The following is a 19326-nucleotide window of genomic DNA, read 5'->3' on the forward strand; positions in this document are numbered from 1 at the left end:
AGTGTCACTGATGCCAGAGGCTGAATAATATTGCTCATTTCGATGGGCAGGACTTGGACCCGGAATTAGGTGGACTGATGAATCCCGCCCACAACATCGCTGGACGCTGTCATCATCATCATTTTCAAGAAAGATGACAAGCATGACTGCAGTAACTACAGAGGAATTTCCCTGCTGTCGCGCACAGGGAAGATCTTCACATGAGTTCCCCCTTAATCACCTTCTCCTTGTGGCTGAAGAGCTCCTCCCAGAGTTGCAATGCACATTCCGCCCACTAAGGGGCACAATGATCTTCACCGTGCAGCAAATACAAGAGAAATGCAGTCAACAGCACCAACCCTTGTACATGGCCTTCTTTAACCTCACAAAGGCCTTTGACATTGTCAACCGTGAGGGATTATGGAGCGTCCTCCTCCCTTTCGGCTGCTCCCAAGTATTTGTCACCACCTTCCCCTTGCTCCACGATATCATGCAAGCCGAGATCCTGACCAATGGATCTACCACAGAATCAAGGCTGTGTCATTGCACCGATGCTCTTCTCGATCGTGCTTGCTGCAATGCTCCATCTCACCCTCAGCAAGCTCCCTGCTGGAGTGGAGTCAAACTACAGAACAAACAGGAATCTGTTCAACCTATGCCAGATGCAAGGCCATCCTATCCTCTGTCGCTGAACTACAGGATGCAGGCGATGCTTGCATCTGCACACATTTGGAGGCCGAGCTACAAGTCATTTCATTATCTTCACCGACTAATACTAAACATCCGTAAAACAAAGGACCTATACACACCTGCCCCCACAGCACAGCACTGCCCCCCACCCCCCCCCCCCTCACCCCCACCCCAATGTGGACCAAGTTGGGGCAGCACGGTAGTATTGTGTATAGCACAATCGCTTCACAGCTCCAGGGTCCCAGGTTCAGTTCCCGGCTGGGTCACTGTCTGTGCGGAGTCTGCACTTCCTCCCCGTGTGTGCGTGGGTTTCCTCCGGGTGCTCCGGTTTCCTCCCACAGTCCAAAGATGTGCAGGTTAGGTGGATTGGCCATGATAAATTGCCCTTAGTGTCCAAAATTGCCCTCAGTGTTGGGTGGGGTTACTGGGTTATGGGGATAGGGTGGAGGTGTTAACTTTGGGTAGGGTGCTCTTTCCAGGAGCCGGTGCAGACTAGATTGGCCGAATGGCCTCCTTCTGCACTGTAAATTCTATGTAAAAAAAAAAGTTCCATAATTTGGGAGTTGATTGTGAACAAGGGCGTTACGTGGGTTTCCTCCGAGTGCTTCGGTTTCCTCCCACAAGTCCCAAAAATGTGCTTGTTAGGGGAATGACATTCTGAATTCCCCCTCTGTATACCCAAACAGGCGCCGGAATCTGGCGACTAGAGGACTTTCACAGTAACTTCATTGCAGTGTTAATGTAAGCCTACATGTGACAATAAAGATTATTAATTTGCCCTCAGCGTGCCAGCACAATATTCAGTCCTCTGAGGAAGACCAGGACCTTGGACCCGGCACCAAATTCATAGCCTACAGAACCTGCCCTCCTTTCTAGCTCAGGAATGTGAACATTGTACAGAAGGCGCCTCAAAATGGCAGGAAAGTATGATCGGTGCTGCTCCACAAGATCCTGCAGGACAGGCGCACCGGTGTCTATGTTCTCACTCAGGGCAATATCCCCAGCACCGAAGGATTGGCCACAGTGATCGGCTCCTCTGGGCAGGCCACAGCATCCAGATGCCTGACACGAGACTCCTGAAACAGTTGCTCTATTCGGAGTTTCGATAAGGCTTCTGAGCCCCAGGAGGACAGAGGAAATGCTTCGAGGACACTCTCAAAGCCTCCTTGAAAAGTGCGACATCTCCACCGACATCTGGGAATCCCTGGCCCAGGATCACCCAAAGTGGTGGAAAAGAATCCAGAAAGGAGCTGAACACCTCGGGTTTCATCACCAAGAGCAACCTGAAATAGAGCATCGACAGCGAAAGGAGCCGCGTAGCAACCCGGGCCCCCCACCCACCACCGGGCACCCCACCCAGCCACCCACCCACTTCCCCAACCACCGCCTGCCCCACCTGTGACAGGGACCGTAGCTCACACATTGGACTCCTCAGTCAACTGACAACTCAGTTTCGCTGTGGAAGCAAGTCACGATCGACCCCGAGGCACAGCCCAAGAAGAAGGTGATACAGGCCAGTTTTCGCTGCATATTATTCAGCCCCAAATTTTGTCCCAGATTTTATGCTCTTGGCCTTCGGTTCGGTACAACTGTGGCTGGGCTCTGAACCTTTTTTGTTATTCCTGCGTTCACACAAGTCCTTCTATCCTCTCTCCGGGAGAGTATGCTGTTGTCTTAGATTTCACTGTTTGCATGCTTTATTCAATCCTGCACAGTGTTACAAGGCAAGATAAGCAAAAGAATAGGCACTCTGGGATTAAAACATCTTCGGGCTTAATTTTCATAATGACGAGCGTCCAACAAGCACATGAGTTCAAGAAAACAGCAGAACATTACTGTCAATCATCAGAAATGTCCTCCCAGCTTTTCATGTGTTAATTTATCCATAGCAACAGCTTGTTCATGGGAGTGGGAGGAGCGAGGCTGAACAGACAGCACACTGGCACGGAGAGACTTTTAGAGTCGGCACTTTCACTGATAAAAATAACTTTTCTTCGAATCTCCAGCCTGTAGACTTGTGCGATTGGCCCACAGGGCAGAGATGCTCAGCCACCTGAGTTCTGAGTTCTATGGTTTTGCAATGGGAATTAAATCAGGGCAGTGATGGGAAAGCAGGGAAAAGTTTAGATGCTTGAAATCTCTCAGAAAGGATTCGTTCTTTCATTGTAAGTAATTGTGTTGACATTGCAATTTGTACTGTGATCTAGCATAGCAGTTGTGTATAGTGACGGTCTATTGCTGTATCTATGCATTGTGATAATCTTCTAACAATGTAATTATCAACTGTGATAATCCGATGGACCTATTCATTGCTACAATTATCAGTAGTGTAACTGGCAACGGGGCATAGTTGTGACTATTCAATCCAACTAAATTGTATCCATTGTTGATCATTCTAACATTAACTTATCTAAATCTTAACAATTCCCTGTAGAAATCATCTAGTCATTTACTTTGTGGCTGAAATAATTTAAGAACGTAATTTGTATGATTTGTGATTCAAGTTTAACAATTATTTGATGTTGACTTGTGGGCAGCAGGGTAGCATGGTGGTTAGCATAAATGCTTCACAGCTCCAGGGTCCCAGGTTCGATTCCCGGCTGGGTCACTGTCTGTGCGGAGTCTGCACGTCCTCCCCGTGTGTGCGTGGGTTTCCTCCGGGTGCTCCGGTTTCCTCCCACAGTCCAAAGATGTGCGGGTTAGGTGGATTGGCCATGATAAATTGCCCGTAGTGTCCTAATAAAGTAAGGTTAAGGGGGGGTTATTGGGTTACGGGTATAGGGTGGTTACGTGGGTTTGAGTAGGGTGATCATGGCTCGGCACAACATCGAGGGCCGAAGGGCCTGTTCTGTGCTGTACTGTTCTATGTTCTATGTTCTATATCACAACTGATCTTTACAACGATCTAATAACTTGACCTGATTTTGCAAGTTAGCCAAATCACCCGGGAAAGGTATGGTACCCGAAAGAAATTACTAGGTAGATGTAGGTCAGTTGGGACCTTTGCCTTAATAAAGACCAACTGATTGTTTTTCACCATTCTGTCTAGTTTAGTGTAGTGACAGATAACAAGATAGTCAGATTGGGCGGGATTATTGCTGCAATGAAAGGGTTTTGAGTCTGATTACCGTGCCGCAGTTAATTACTTCAGTTATTTCCCATTTGTCACTGGATGTGTATAATGAATGAAGAGGACAGCTTTCTCTCAGAGACCTGTTACATTTCTCCACCAAAATAGTGCCCATTAAAAAATTACTTGTTGTGGTGACTCACCTTAAAATTCTGTGTTAGGATGAGCAAGTGAAGAGCAATTAATTAGATGGTGTGGTTTAAGGTTTGCTGGACTACATTCCATTAATAGTTACTTATTTCTAATTCTACAATGAGCCTATCTCTAACCTTGCAGCCACTTATCCTCATTTGTACAAAAGGCAGTTCGAAGACAGTTCATGAAACAAATAAAATAATAAACAACGGTGATGGTGAAAGAGATCTCGACACAGCTGAACCATATTTTACTCGTAGTTTACAATATATAAATTTTCCGGTGCCCTTGGTGGATGCAACATTGAAAAGTTGGCAACGGGCAAAGTGCCCACAGCGACGAGCAATGGCCAACAGGAAGCAAACAGTGAGATATTCAGCATCCCTTTAAGATACTGATTGATTAAAGCTAACTATCACACTGTGGCATAGCTCCCAGTTCAATGTCAAACACTGGAGATTGTAGACATGGCTAATGGTACAAGAGATCTAAAATTAGTTATACAAGTCGCGCATTGTCAAAGGAATCACAGGGTAGATTTCAGTGGTTATATTAGATGAGATAAAATGTAGTTACTCAGTTTTGTGAAGAATTTTCAGCCCCTCTATCATTGCTTATGTGCTAATTTCAATACACTTCTATGAAGGCAATATGAAATAAGTGAGATCTATCATATACCGATAATATCTGGTGCCACATCTTGAAGTCAGCTGTCTTGTATGGTCAGAAGGAAAGTGCTAATGTTTAACAGTCATAGAACATAGAACAGTACAGCACAGAACAGGCCCTTCGGCCCTCAATGTTGTGCCGAGCAATGATCACCCTACTTAAACCCACGTATCCACTCTATACCCGTAACCCAACATCCCCCCCCCTCCTTAACCTTACTATTAGGGACTGTGGGAGGAAACCGGAGCACCCGGAGGAAACCCACACACACACAGGGAGGACGTGCAGACTCCACACAGACAGTGACCCAGCCGGGAATCGAACCTGGGACCCTGGAGCTGTGAAGCATTTATGCTAACCACCATGCTACCGTGCTGCCCCTGTCGAAGAGGGAGGACTATTTCAGTGTGACTCGAATGCCAGTGAGGTTGAGATTTGACTGCAACCTGAGAAAAGGTTATTTTTCTCAATCTCTAAGAACAATTTGAAGGTGCCATAGTCTATCTCAGGAATCACTAAAAAATGTCAAGAAACGGTACTAACTTCTGTCATGTCATTGACAGGGAATAACAGGTTTCGTGAGTTTAAACCCTCAACAACAAGGGTGCCTCGTGAGGCTGCAGATTCGGCGATGAGTTGACCTGTACCACCAAAGACCTGACAGGCGTTCCTACTACACATAGCTCTGGGTCAAAAGTACTAATTCATTAAATCAACCCCAACATCCCTGAGGAAAGCAAGGGATCAATAAGGTTAGTTTGGAACAAAAGTAAAATATCGTGGATGCTGGAAATGGGAAATAAAAACAGATAATGCAAGCTATTTTTAACACAGGACAAGTGTTTCTATTTAGTCACCATGTTGGAAAGCTTTTTGATCGAGGGGCCTATTGAATAGAAATAGAAACATTACTTCTGGTTTCTTTTTCCCCCACAGGTAATGACGGAATCATTGGCACCTGCTAATCAACTGGAAGCAATTCATACTTTAGAATATGAATTCTTCGATGTAAGGCCCACTCCCCCAGAGCCTTGGATCGCTCCAGCCTTCACTGTCGCGGCCAGAGCCCGGGTAACAGTCACATTCTGTTTCTTCGCCGTGTCCATGTTCAGCAACACAGCCGTTCTGCTCAGCGTGATCAAGAAGGGGAGAAACCCGCACATCAGGATTCTCATCTTGAACCTCACCATTGCTGACCTAATGGTGACTACTCTGGTAATGCCACTGGACGCGGTCTGGAATATTACTGTCCAGTGGTACGCGGGTGACATGGCATGCAAAGCCCTGAACTTTCTGAAGCTGTTTGCCATGTATGCATCTGCACTCGTGCTGGTGGTGATCAGCCTGGATCGTCGTTCGGCTATCTTGAACCCGTTCAGCTTTATCAGTGCCAGTCACAGGAACAAGTTGATGCTTTCCGTGGCATGGGTTGCAAGCGCGCTCCTGGCAGCTCCTCAGGTATGCTATCTATCTTCGGGGGTGCACGGCGGCGTAGCTTTTTAAACTTGCCACAGCCATATTCAAGCTGCATGCCCTTCCTCTGACATAGACAGCTCCATACCCACGTTATCGCTTGCGCCCACTCTGCACGGACCACACGTTCTTGTCAAGAGCAAAGATTAACGACCCCTCCCATTTCTCAGCTCTTCATTTTTCAGGTGCGGCAAGTCCGTGGCGTGAACTTCACTCAGTGTGTGACGTACGGGAGCTTCAGTGAACATTGGCACGAAACCTTCTACAATATGTTCACCTTCATCACTCTGTATGTCACGCCTCTTACAGTCATGGTCATCTGTTACAGCAGGATTCTGTGGGAAATAAGTAAACAGATGAAAGGAAACAGAGGTGAGGCCTGATTATGCGCTCCACCGCTCTACAGCTATCTGCCTTCTTCACAAGTGTGATTTTGTAACTTTAGTGCTGCAGAGTTGCATTCCAAGGGTGGGGAGCAATTTAAGGGTAGCGTGGCAACACTTTCCCAGTACGTACCCGTGGCAGGCACAGCTTTCACCTCCAGTGCATCTTCATAAACCCTGCCCTTGTGGGTTGTTTTTTTTAGCTGCCAGTCATAACCCAGCTGGTACCACTGTTGCCACTGGGTCAGAAGGTTTGAGACCCAATGCAAGACCCCAGGTGTGGGATTCTCTGACAGTTCGCTCCCGGCGGGAATCTCCTGTCCAGCTGGCAGTGTACCCCCGCCCAGGGGTCAGCCAACGAACGGCATGCCAAATTCTCCGTCCTTGCTAGCAGCGGTAGTGGGGCAGACTCACAAGGGAGAATCCAGGCCCCAGTGCCGAAAATCTAGGTTGGCACTCCCGGCGGTACTGTCTTTCAGATGAGGCATTAAACTAAGCCCCCCCCCCCAACGGATCTAAAATAACCCACGGCGCTTATTTCCAAGAAGAGCTGTTACCCCTGCTGTCCTGGCCAACATTCGTCCCTCAATCAATGCCACAACAAAATGCTCATGACCTGTTAGTATTTGTGGGAGTTTGCTGAGCGCAAAATTATTATTTTTTCTTTATTCATTCATGGAATGTGGGTGTTTCTGGCAAAGCCAGCATTTGTTACCCATCCCTAATTACTCCTTGAACTGAACATTTCAGAGGACAGTTCAGAATCGACCACATGGCTATGGTTCTGGAGTCTCATGGAGGCCAGACCAGGAAAGGACACCAAATTGCCTTCCCTAAAGGTCATGAATGAACCAAATGGGGATTTTACGACAATCAGTGACAGTCTCATAGTCAAGATTACTGACACTAGCTTATATATTCCAGATTTGCTATTTAAATTTTAATTCCACCCGATACCTTGCGTATTATCCTGGGTCTCTGAAGTACTAGTCCAGTGACATTACCACTATGTCACCATCTCCATGACAACACTAATAAAAGTATTTTTGTTGAAATCCTGAGGTTGTGAAAGCTGCAATATAAATGCAAGGCTTTCTGTTTATATTATATGCTGTTTATCTTCTTGTCTGAAGCTGTTTTGCCTATAATATGGGTCGGAGAATGTGGTCCTGGTCAAGAACTTATAGCTCATTTGCTCCTCAGGTCTGTGTGCGCCCACACAAACCTGAAGAGCAGTGGGACTAAAGTTGGCGGCACAGTAGCACAGTGGTTCGCGCTGTCGCTTCTCAGCTCCAAGGGTCCCAGGTTCGATTCCCGGCTTGGGTCACTGTGCGGAATCTGCACGTTCTCCCCGTGCCTGCGCGGGTTTCCTACGGGAGCTCCAGTTTCCTCCCTCAGTCCAAAGACATGCAGGTTGGGTGGATTGCCATGCTAAATTGCCCTTAGTGTCCAAAGGGGTTGGGTTGGGTTACGGGTGTGGGGTGGAGGTGTGGGGTTAAGTGGGCTGCGCTTTCCAAGGGCTGGTGCAGACTCGATGGGCCAAATGGCCTGCTTCTGAACTGTAAATTCTATGTCTAACACCCAAATGAGCTCAACTCATAGTAAGCTCATTTAAATATCTCCATGGTGATTCCAGCTCATAGCAAGCTAGGAGCACCATAGGAGTCAAAGGATTGCGTTCTGGAGATAGTGAAGCTGAATACTCTTGAAATGACACTGCTTTTTTTTTAATTTAGAGTACCCAATTAATTTTATTTTTCCAATTAAGGGGCAATTTAGCGTGGTCAATCCACCGAGCTTGCACATTTTTGGGTTGTGGGGGCGAAACCCACACAAACACAGGGAGAATGTGCAAACTCCACACAGACAGTGACCCAGAGCCGGGATCGAACCTGGGACCTCGGCGCCGTGAGGCCTCAGTGCTAACCCACTGCGCCACCATGCTGCCCGTGAAATGCCACTACTATCGGTTATTCTGATTCAATGGGAACACGAGCACCCTTTCAGGAATTGACTGGCGTGGGGACCATCCAGAAGACGGATCAGTGGGGAAAGAAGGGCCCTTTAACAACCAACTATAAAACCGTTCATACAGATTGGGTGAAAGGCCAGTATTTACTGCACTGTAATCGCTCGGGAAATCAGTAGGTTAACATCGTAATTATAGTGTCTGATCTGATTACAACCTGTATCATTTTGTGACACTCAGGCACTGATTGTGAGATTTATTTTGCAGCAAGAGCACAAAATGATTACATAATGAAGGCCCGAATGAAAACTCTTCAAATGACCATCGTCATTGTTGTGTCGTTCATCGTCTGCTGGACCCCATATTACCTCCTGGGACTGTGGTACTGGTTCAAGCCGGGAATACTGAAGGACGTGCCAGAGTACGTCAATCACATACTGTTTTTATTTGCCCTGCTGCACACCTGTTCAGATCCGATCATATATGGGTTCTACACCCCTTCCTTCAGAAAGGATGTCATGACATGTTGGAGGGCAGGGGCAGAGGTCACGAGGCGTGAAGTGAAGCGCGTTGGAAAGCCAGCCACTGTCACGTCTCTGCGCGGTGATGGAAACGACAAGGTCCTTAATCACATCCAGATGGTGACTGTCGTCCCCAATAGAATGGCTCAGTCTGCCTTTTGAATGACGTCTGAACTAAGTTACATTGTTTGGTTGTTGACTCAAGTTCCTCTCTGCGGGATTTGGGGCACGTCATTTGGGCTAACATTGTCCTGGTGCATTGTTGGAAACATTGCCCTTCAGATGCGGCTCCCTCCGCCTGTGCCAGTCGTTCAGTGGGCACTGCGGATCCCTTGGCACAACTCAAAAAAGAGAAAGGAGCTTTCCTGGTGCCCTCCCTCAGCCAACAGTACAAAGCAAAGCGGCTGGTGATCTGTATGCTTGCTGTTTGTGGAATGGCTGCCATGTTTGTTTCCATAACAACAGTCGATTGTCAAACACTTTGGATTTTGCGAGAGAGCTGTGATTAAGCACTGTATAAATGCAAGATTTTCATTAAACGATGTTGAAATCATAGTTGACATCTACATTGGGTGTCTTGTATCAGTAACTTACCCTATATACCCATGTAGAAATTGAATTTTTGAGATCAAAGGCTGAGGGGTAAAACATTCGCACAAGTAATATTTTCAAGATGTTTGCAACTGATTTGGGCCCATTCTGTGCAATGATTTGGCAATCTAGATGAGCTCAGTGATTGGTCAGAGGAGGTGAAGAAGACCATGGAAGCCACATTATAGACAATCCATGACATGGCTACTGTTGAAGGCTTTGATGTAGCCCATTGCTTCCAGTACACAAACTCCACCAAAGTCTGTCAAATCCACCCTTTTGGACACATTTCTGCCTCGGCCTGTTGCTATGAGACAGACGGGAGTACCCTGGCAAAGTACAGTCTACCAAGTTGTGCTGTCAGAGCCCGGTGCAGTGGGCTGAGATTGTGAGACTGGCTCAGTGCTCAGTCACAATTGTGCCTCCTTGAGGCCAGTAGGGTTGTGCCTCCTTGTGGCCGGTGAGGGTGTGGTGTGAATTTGGTTGTCTACGATGGCAGTGTTAGCAGAACATCCGTTCAGACAGCTCCCTGAAAGGAAATGAAATCAAAATCGCTTATTGTCACAAGTAGGATTCAAATGAAGTTACTGTGAAAAGTCCCCAGTCGCCACATTCCGGCGCCTGTTCGGGGAGGCTGTTACAGGAATCGAACCGTGCTGCTGGCCTGCCTTGGTCTGCTTTCAAAGCCAGCGATTTAGCCCAGTGTGCTAAACAGCCCCTGTGACAAGCAAGTGGACATAGAATCCCCACAGAGCAGACGGGGGCAATTCGGCCCATCGTGCCTCCTCCGAAGGAGCACCATACCTAGGCCCACACCGCCACCCTTTCCCCATAACCCCCCCTAACCTTTTAGACACTGCGGGGCAATTTAGCATGGCCAATCAACCTAATCTGCGCATCTTTGGACGGTGGGAGGAAACTGGAGCATCCGGAGGAAACCCCACAGACACAGGGAGAATGCTAGGCCTCTTACCTCCACGTGCAAAGGTAATAAGGCCCATTTCAAACATCATCCCTGAAAGCCTTTTTATTTTGGATATTCAGCTCGTAATGAGCTTCTCCCCACCATGTAGAGGGCCAGGCATTGATTTTGCATCAACAAAACAGCCTTCAAATCTTTCGGCCAAAGTGCCTCTAATCTTTACTTCAGTAAATATCTCAAATGAACAATGTCTTTGTTACTGACAGTATATTTGTTTTGTTCCTCACTGTAAAATGAAAAGATTAAACACACCAATGTAAAAAAATGTTATCGCACTGAGTGAGCAATTGGTGAAAATCTATGTGATCATAGATAAACTCAAAGATAACACTGAGATCCGCAGGTTTGAATTATGGTGAAAGGTAGGTATATGTGACACCATTTTAGGACTAATTTCTGATACTGACCTGTACTTGACCCTCCCTCCCATTAGAAAACCAGCAGGTGTTAACCCCCTTAATACACAAACGGCTTTTGCAGTGATATGACTGCTGACTTATCTATGCCAGATTTTACAGCCCTCTTCATGTTACTGCTGAAGGGTGCAACTCTGCAAATCCTGCAGTGCCCTCATTATTGCTCTCCACGTCTGTATTGAGACTGCAAAACAAGGGCGGGTTGTAACTGGCATCTGTGGTTGCTGCTCCCTCAGTGCAGAAGTAGAAAGTGAATTGTGTGGAGGCAAAAGGGATGATATGAGAAAGTGTGATGGAACATGCAATGGATGCATAGGAACACACTGCATACAAGAGTTAAGCATCAGAACCTCCCGGGAATTTCCAGGCCCGGTAATTACACATACTGCCCCATTTCATTCACTGCAACTGGACGCTTCTAAGCAGGATCAGCCCGGTCTGAAATCTTTAGCTGAAAGCATGAAATGAAAGCAAGAAGATATTAGAGATAAGTGGTATTATCATAACTATCAGTACTGCAAGGGTTAATGTAATGTCGAGAGTAGCCACCGGAGGGAGTTACAGTTACAACTATGTAAGGCAGTGATACTAGAACTTAGGGGAGGAGTGTGTGCAGGAGTTAGCTAGTGAAGGTCAGAAGAGCAGATAGTGTAAGTGAGAGCAGATCATAGTTTAAACCAGTAGTGAGATTAGATGTAGACGAGTGTAGTTTAGATGTTATTAATCAACTGTGTATTTTTAAGGAGTACAAGTTAGTAGTGTTGAATCCAAGTTAGTAGTGTAAATAAATTTATAGCTTTAAGTTAAAGCTACTTTGTGGTCTTTGTGAACACTACGCCAACCATCTCGAAATAAGCAACACAAAAAACACCACGAGATATACAAGAGGTGAGCTATGACTATAAAGAAAGACGATGGTTTAACATTTCACGCGTTGATGTTTCATCAGAACTTCCCTGACAAAGGTCTGGATTTTCCAGCCCTGCCAGGGCGGGACCTGCCGCAGAGGATGTAGCGAGCCAGCCAAAAGCCCATTGACTTGGGTGGCACCGGTAAATCCTGCCGGAAGGTGGGAGTATCAGGTCCCGCCAGAAGAGTTTGCACTTTGGCATTACCATGTGAGAAGGGATAAAATTTGACTCGCCTAATTTACCACTCCAGATGTGGCTGTAACGGATTTGATGTGAATTTAACGAGGATGTTCTCTGCCAATAGTGTAGGAGTCCCACGACGTACAATTTCAGATGGGAAAGAATTAATTCAGACAGGCTTTCTGAGTGTAAGTAAAAGAGTGAGATAAGTCACTGTCTGTGTGGAGTTTACACATTATCCCCATGTCTGCGTGGGTTTTACCCTCACAACCCAAAGATGTGCAGGATAAGTAGATTGGCCATGCTGAATTGTCCCTTAATTGGAAAAAAATAATTGGTTACTCTAAATTTATGTTAAATTAAATAACGAGATAAGTTGACTGAATGTACACTTCAAATTTTAAAAAAACTAGGTAAATCGTGGCTACCATTCCTAAATACACATTCTCTGCCCGTGCCCCCCTCAACCCTCCCACACACACACTCGTACTGATGGTAGAATAAACTTAAAGATATTTTAAAGTTTGTGAATAAAATAAACAATCAAAGGAATACACGGTTAACTTTTCTTTAGCTGGCCTCGATACGGTGACTTCACATTGTGGCCATTTTATTCAGTAGTCTGTAGTTATATGGAGCAGATTTCCAAGTGTTATTCCCAATTCTTGGTTTGCCATAGATTTCTCTGCTCAGGATAGTTTTTTGCAAAACTGTGCAGCACTTTTGAGAGAGAGGGAGAGCGCAAGAGAGAAAGAGATGGAGAGCCATGGCTCTTGCAGCTTTTCAGTCACTCCTTTTATCTCTCCTCTGACTTGGTAAAAACAAAATTCTTAAAAAGCCTTGTAGGCTGTATATTTCAGAGGAATTTGATCACCATGTCTGCGGTATTCATTGTGATGTCAAACAGGTAACTATAGAGTCATAGAGTCATAGATTTTTACAGCATGGAAACAGGCTCTTCGGCCTAGCTTGTCCGTGCCGTCCGGTTTCTATCACTAAGCTAGTCCCACTTGCCCGCATTTGGCCCATATCCCTCTATACCCACCCTGCCCATGTAACTGTCTAACTGCTGTTTAAAGGAAAAAACTTCCCCTCTGGTTTCTTTTGTATCTCTCCCCTCTCACCTTAAACCTATGCCCTCTAGTTCTAGACTTCTCTATCTTTGGGGAAAGATGTTGAGTATCTACTTTATCTATGCTCCTCATTATTTTATAGACCTCTATAAGATCAGCCCTAAGCCTTCTATGCTCCAGGGAGAAAAGTCCAAGCCTATCCAGTCTCTCCTTATAACTCAGACCATCAGGTCCTGGCAGCATCCTCGTAAATCTCTTCTGCACTCTTTCTAGTTTAACAATATCCTTCCTACAATAGGGTGACCATAACTGAACACAGTATTCCCTGTGTGGTTTTACCAATGTCTTGTACAAACTTCAACAAGACATCCCAACTCCTGTATTCAACATTCTGACCAATAAGACCAAGCATGCTGAATGCCTTCTTCACCACCATGTCCACCTGCGTCTCCACCTTCAAGGAACTATGAACCTGTCCCCCGAGCTCTCGTTGTTCTTTAACTCTCCCTAACTCCCTATCCTTAACTGAGTAGGTCCTGCCCTGATTTGATCTACCAAAATGCATCACCTCACATTTATCCAAATTAAACTCCATCTGCAATTCACTGGCCCAATTGGTCAAGATCCTGTTGCAATCTTATGCAATCTTCTTCACTATCCACTATACCACCAATCTTGGTGTCATCTGCAAACTTACTAACCGTGCTTCCTACATTCTCATCCAAATTATTAATATATATAACAAATAACAGCAACAACCCCTGAGGCACACCGCTGGTCACAGGCCTCCAGTCAGAAAAACAACCCTCCATATCCACTCTTTGGCTTCAGTCGCCAAGCCAGTTTTGTATCCAATTGGCTACCTCACCCTGGATCCCATGAAATTTAACCTTTTGCAACAACCTACCATGCGGTACCTTGTCAAAGGCCTTGCTAAAGTCCATGTAGACAATGTTGACTGCACTGCCCTAATCTACCTTCTTGGTCACCCCTTCAAAAAGCAATGTTTTTGATGCCTCAGATAAGAATGCTTTGAAAAGTAATAGTGTAAATTTCAAAAGGACTTGGGGTCTTTAATCTTCCAAGTGGGGGTTGGGGGGAGAGAGTCAGTTTGTTTAAATCCCACTTGAAATGAAAATCGCTTATTGTCACGAGTAGGCTTCAATGAAGCTACTGTGAAAAGCCCCTAGTCGCCATATTCCGCCGCCTGTCCGGGGAGGCTGGTACGGGAATTGAACCATGCTGCTGGCCTGCTTGGTCTGCTTTAAAAGCCAGCGATTTAGTCCAGTGAGCTAAACCAGCCCCTTGGGGGGTGGAATCAAATTTTTACATTTGGCTGGCTCGCAGCCTTTCTTAATGGGATTAGAGATTATTAACAATCCAACCAGAAAAAAATTGCATTAGAAATTGTTTTGTTTTCTTTTTTTTTAAAAGCACTCTCGTGACAACCTGAATTATTAAATTCATAATCATAGGGTACTAATGGAGGAGGCCATTCAGCCCATCAGCTCCATGCCAGTTGCCTGTAGAGCCAATCCCCTGCTTTATCTCTGTAGTCCTACAAATGTATTTCCCTCAAATGCCCATCCAATTTCCTTTTGAAATCATTAATCATCTCTACTCCCAGCACCCTCATAGGCAGAGGTTGCAGGTCATTGCCATCACTGCATCAATAAGTTCTTCTTCGCTTAGATAACACACAGTTCTATTGTTTTCTGATTCAATTCTAAAATTCCCCAAATTTGCAGTTTTTGCAAAATGCTTGCAGTGCAACTTTTGCATCCAAGTGTACCGACTTCAACTTGAATTTTCATTTGGACTGTCAGAAAAATAAGTCACGAGGTTGCTAAAATAAAGTTAAAATAAAATAAATAAAATAAGGTTGCTAAATCTATCTGGTTATGGAATTGTACTATGGCAGTACAATATTGTACTGGGCAATACTCAGTAAAAACAGGATAGAACTCCCTTGCAACGCTTCGAAAGCTCAGTAGCAGGTCGAGCATCTGTAAATGTGTAATGCATTGGCACTTGAAGCGAAATTAACATCATTCTTTTATGCATTGGCTATGAACTCCAGGGTGGCATAAATAAAATAGTGCAATGTAATTTTTCCATGTCACTCCTATTAGCTATTGCAAAGTGGGACCACATTCAAATGTTCAGGGAAATGTTGCAAATAAGAGCAATTCATTAAGCTAATAAGTGTAAAAGAGGTGCACGCTTCCGTTTACTCATAATGTCAGTTCTTCCCTTTAGGATTTTATGAAGGACAATCTTACATCGACACAGCCTTTCAGGACAATCACAAGCATTTTTATTAACAGAAGAATTCCTAATACAAGAGTTTTAAACTAGTGCAATGATGCCTCACAATACTCAAAACAAAGACTGATTAATAAAAAGCCTCCACGAAAACCCATGTTCCTTCCCAAAACATCAACTCAAACCAATCCCCCTACCCTGCACATCTTTGGGTTGTGGGGTTGAGACCCACGCAGACACGGGGAGAATGTGCAAACTCCACATGGACAGGGACCTGGGGCCAGGATCGAACCCAGGTCCTCGGAGCAGTGAGGCAGCAGTGCTAACCACTGCGCCACCATGCCGCCCTCATCCCACAGTTTCTTTAATGGGATTGTCGAATGGTCGCTGTTTTGTCTTTGAGATGGTAATATCCCCATATCGGCCGCAACCGGCTTTCAAGAATGTCGGCCATCCCGCGCCTGTGTGCCCCCTCAGCCGGATGTAGCAATGTGCAGGCCCGGAGCCCAGTGGGACAGGCCGCTTCCTCCGTACATCAGCGCGCTGTTCCAGGAACACATTATTTTTTTAATTAATGGAGTCTTCCTGCCAGAAACGGCAGCAATGAGCTGGTCACGTGCATGGTATATTGACGTCACATACTCTGGGCGTGAAATTATTGAGGAGCGTTTCCTCCGTTTTGTAGCTGCCAGCAAGCAGGTAACAGACCTGCGTGAAGAACTGAAGCTTGATCTTTTTGGAATAAGGAAGAGAGGGCCAGAGACACAAACAGGCCAGGATCTCGCATTCGAATCTGCAGGAAAGGGCTTCCCAGGAGAATCCATTGCAGGACAAAGCAGTGCTGGTGTGAGCTCCTGGACCTCTGATGAACAACACACACAGAAATGTAACACTGAATGACAAAGCAAGTGAGATTGTGAGGACCAAGCAGGCTCACCTGACGCATTAAAGATAAGCGAAAATTATGGTTCGCAAAGTTTGGGCGGCGTGGGTCGCGATGTTCGGATGGCATGGGTCGTGAAGATCAGCCAGTATGGGTCCCGAAGATCAACCGGTTGGAAAAAATGGGCCCCCTGGATTTCTAGTATCAGAAGGGCAAACTTCATGATGGAACCATCAATTCACCAGACACGTGTTTCCGATATGAATATAGGCTATAATCTACTTACTACAGAGCCAGCCTGTTACCTGTTGATGAACTCTCAGTGAACAGCAGGCTGACTCTGGACAAGGGTATTTATACAGCAGCACTAGGGGGAGGAGTCGTGGGCGGAGCCAAGGGTGGATCCCTGTACAAGCTCCTGAGCATTCCCACCACTACTCCCCCTAGTGGTCGGATAACGCTACTGCGCTTACAAAGATATAGTGTGAATTACCATGTTACATTCACCACATTCACCCCCTGCAAAAAAAATCAAGTCCGGCGGGGGGTGGTGGTCTACAAAGTCAGTCTGTCCGGTGGACGAATTGTCCGCTGTGATCTGCGGAGCACCAGGGTTGCAGCCTCTTGCGGTGGCTGGATGGGTGTTGTGTGCTGGGGTACGATGGCGGACTCCAGGGAGGGTTGTATCCGAGCTTCATACACTCCTGGTTCGACCGGGGACTGGGGGCGCTGGGGGCTGGCCGGCGCGGGTGCGCTGAACTGGTGGAGCGAGCTCATGGGCTCGGGAGCGCGAGGGGGCGGCAGCATGGGGTGTAGGGTGGGAGGTCCTTCTGTGGGGGTAGAGGGGGCGCTGGATCCGGTGGGTGCCAGATCCCGGCAGGATACTGTGTCCTGACGGCCATCAGGGAACTCGACGAATGCGTACTGGGGGTTGGAGTGGAGCAGGCGCACCTTCTCAACAAGGGGGTCGGTTTTGTGCGCCCTGACGTGTTTCCTCAGAAGTACGGGACCCGATGTCCTCAACCATGCCGGAAGTGAGACCCTCGTGGTAGTGCCCCTGGAAAAAATGAAGAGCCTCTCGTGAGGGGTCTGATTGGTCGCTGTGCACAAAAGGGACCTAATAGCATGAAGCGCGTCTGGGAGGACTTCCTGCCACTGGGAGACTTGGAGCTTTCTAGACCGGAGGGTCAGTAGGACGGTCTTCCAGACCGTCGCGTTCTCCCTCTCCACCTGCCCGTTCCCCCTGGGGTTGTAGCTGGTAGTCGTGCTCGAGGCGATGCCCTTGTCGAGCAGGTACTGACGCAGCTCGTCGCTCATGAAGGACGAACCCCGGTTGCTCTGTACGTAGCTGGGGAAACAAAACAGGGTGAAGATGCTATGCAGGGCCCTAATGACTGTGTGGGAGGTCATGTCGTGGCACGGGATAGCGAATGGGAAATGGGAGAACTCGTCTACGACGTTTAGAAAGTAAACGTTCTTGTTAGTTGAGGGGAGTGGCGCTTTGAAATCAATCGCGAGGCGTTCAAAGGGCCTAGAAGCCTTGACCAGGTGGGCCCTGTCTGGTCTATAGAATTGCGGTTTGCACTCCGCACAGATCGGGCAGTCCCTGGTGACCGCTTTTACCTCCTCAATGGAGTAAGGCAGGTTTTGGGCCCTGATGTAGTGGGCGAGCCGGGTGACCCCCGGGTGGCAGAGGTCATTGTGGATGACTTTCAATTGGTCAATCTGCGCGCTGGCGCATGTCCCGCAGGATAGGCATCCGGAGGCTCGTTGAGCTTCCCGGGTCGATACTTAATGTCGTAATTGTAGGTGGAGAGTTTGATCCTCCACCTCAGAATTTTGTCGTTTTTAATTTTGCCCCTTAGCGAGTTGGCGAACATGAAGGCAACCGATCTTTGGTCGGTGATGAGGGTGAACCTCCTACCTGCGAGGTAGTGCCTCCAGTAACCAATAGCCTCCACAATGGCTTGTGCTTCTTTCTCGACTAAGGAGTGTCGGAGTTCTGAAGCGGAGAGGGTACGGGAGAAAAATGCGACGGGTCTCCCTGCTGATTTAAAGTGGCTGCAAGAGCTACCTCTGAGGCGTCGCTCTCAACCTGAAATGGGGTGGATTCATCCACCGCCCGCATGACCGCTTTGGCGATGTTCTCCTTGATGCCGTCGAAGGCCTGGCGTGCCTCGGCTGACAGGGGAAATCGTGTGGCCCTAAAGAGTGGCCGGGCTTTGTCCACATATTGAGGGACCCACTGGGCGTAGTAGGAAAAGAAACCCAAGCACCGTTTGAGGGCCTTGGGGCAATGGGGGAGGGGCAGTTCTAAGAGGGGGCGCATACGGTCCGGGTCTGGGCCCAGGACTCCGTTCTCCACGACATAGCTGAGGATGGCTAGTCTGGTTGTGCGGAAAACGCATTTCTCCTTGTTATATGTGAGATTCAGTTTCTGTGCCGTCTGGAGAAAACGATGGAGGTTGGCGTCATGGTCCTGCTGGTCATAGCCACAGATGGTGACATTGTCCAAGTACGGAAACGTGGCCCGCAGCCCGTACCGGTCCACCATTCGGTCCATTGCTCGTTGGAACACCGAGACCCCATTAGTGACGCCGAAAGGGACCCGGAGGAAATGGAAGAGGCGGCCATCGGCCTCGAATGCCGTGTAGTGGCGGTCCTCCGGGCGGATTGGGAGCTGGTGGTATGCAGACTTCAGATCCACTGTGGAAAAGAGCCGGTACTGGGCGATCTGGTTGACCATGTCTGCAATCCTGGGGAGGGGGTACGCGTCGAGGAGCGTAAATCTATTTATGGTCTGACTATAGTCGACAACCATGCGGAGCACCACCACCTGAGCTCTCCAGGGACTATTGCTGGCCTCTATTATCCCCTCACTGAGTAGCCTTTGGACCTCTGCTCTGATAAATACCCTATCCTGAAGGCTATACCGCCTGCTACGAGTGGCTACGGGTTTACAGTCCTTTGTGACATTGGCGAAGAGGGGGGGGGGGGGGATTCACAGCGTAGCGAGGCTGCAGATAGTGAGTGGGGGCAGGGGCCCGCCGAAGCTGAGGGTGAGGCTCTTGAGGTT

General features: G+C 47.4%; 1 protein-coding gene across 1 annotated transcript; it reads left to right on the plus strand.

Annotated features, from left to right (window-relative positions):
* The first annotated feature begins 286 nt into the window (after nucleotides 1-286).
* Nucleotides 287-9111, plus strand: LOC119974858 (gonadotropin-releasing hormone II receptor-like). The gene is made up of 5 exons (XM_038814173.1): nucleotides 287-685; nucleotides 5540-6061; nucleotides 6247-6448; nucleotides 8062-8085; nucleotides 8696-9111. Exons 1-5 carry the CDS (start codon nucleotides 287-289, stop codon nucleotides 9109-9111), a joined length of 1563 nt encoding a protein of 520 aa, XP_038670101.1.
* The last annotated feature ends 10215 nt before the right edge of the window (nucleotides 9112-19326 follow it).

This window comes from Scyliorhinus canicula, chromosome 12, assembly GCF_902713615.1.
Source record: "Scyliorhinus canicula chromosome 12, sScyCan1.1, whole genome shotgun sequence".
In the NCBI taxonomy this organism is placed as follows: domain Eukaryota; kingdom Metazoa; phylum Chordata; class Chondrichthyes; order Carcharhiniformes; family Scyliorhinidae; genus Scyliorhinus; species Scyliorhinus canicula.

Coding starts and splice junctions, on each gene's coding strand:
- LOC119974858 (XM_038814173.1), top strand. CDS start 287: ATGATCTTCACCGTGCAGCAAATACAAGAGAAATGCAGTCAACAGCAC. Junction 6,062..6,246: donor CGCTCCTGGCAGCTCCTCAG/GTATGCTATCTA, acceptor CCCATTTCTCAG/CTCTTCATTTTTCAGGTGCG. Junction 6,449..8,061: donor ACAGATGAAAGGAAACAGAG/GTGAGGCCTGAT, acceptor CTCAACTCATAG/TAAGCTCATTTAAATATCTC.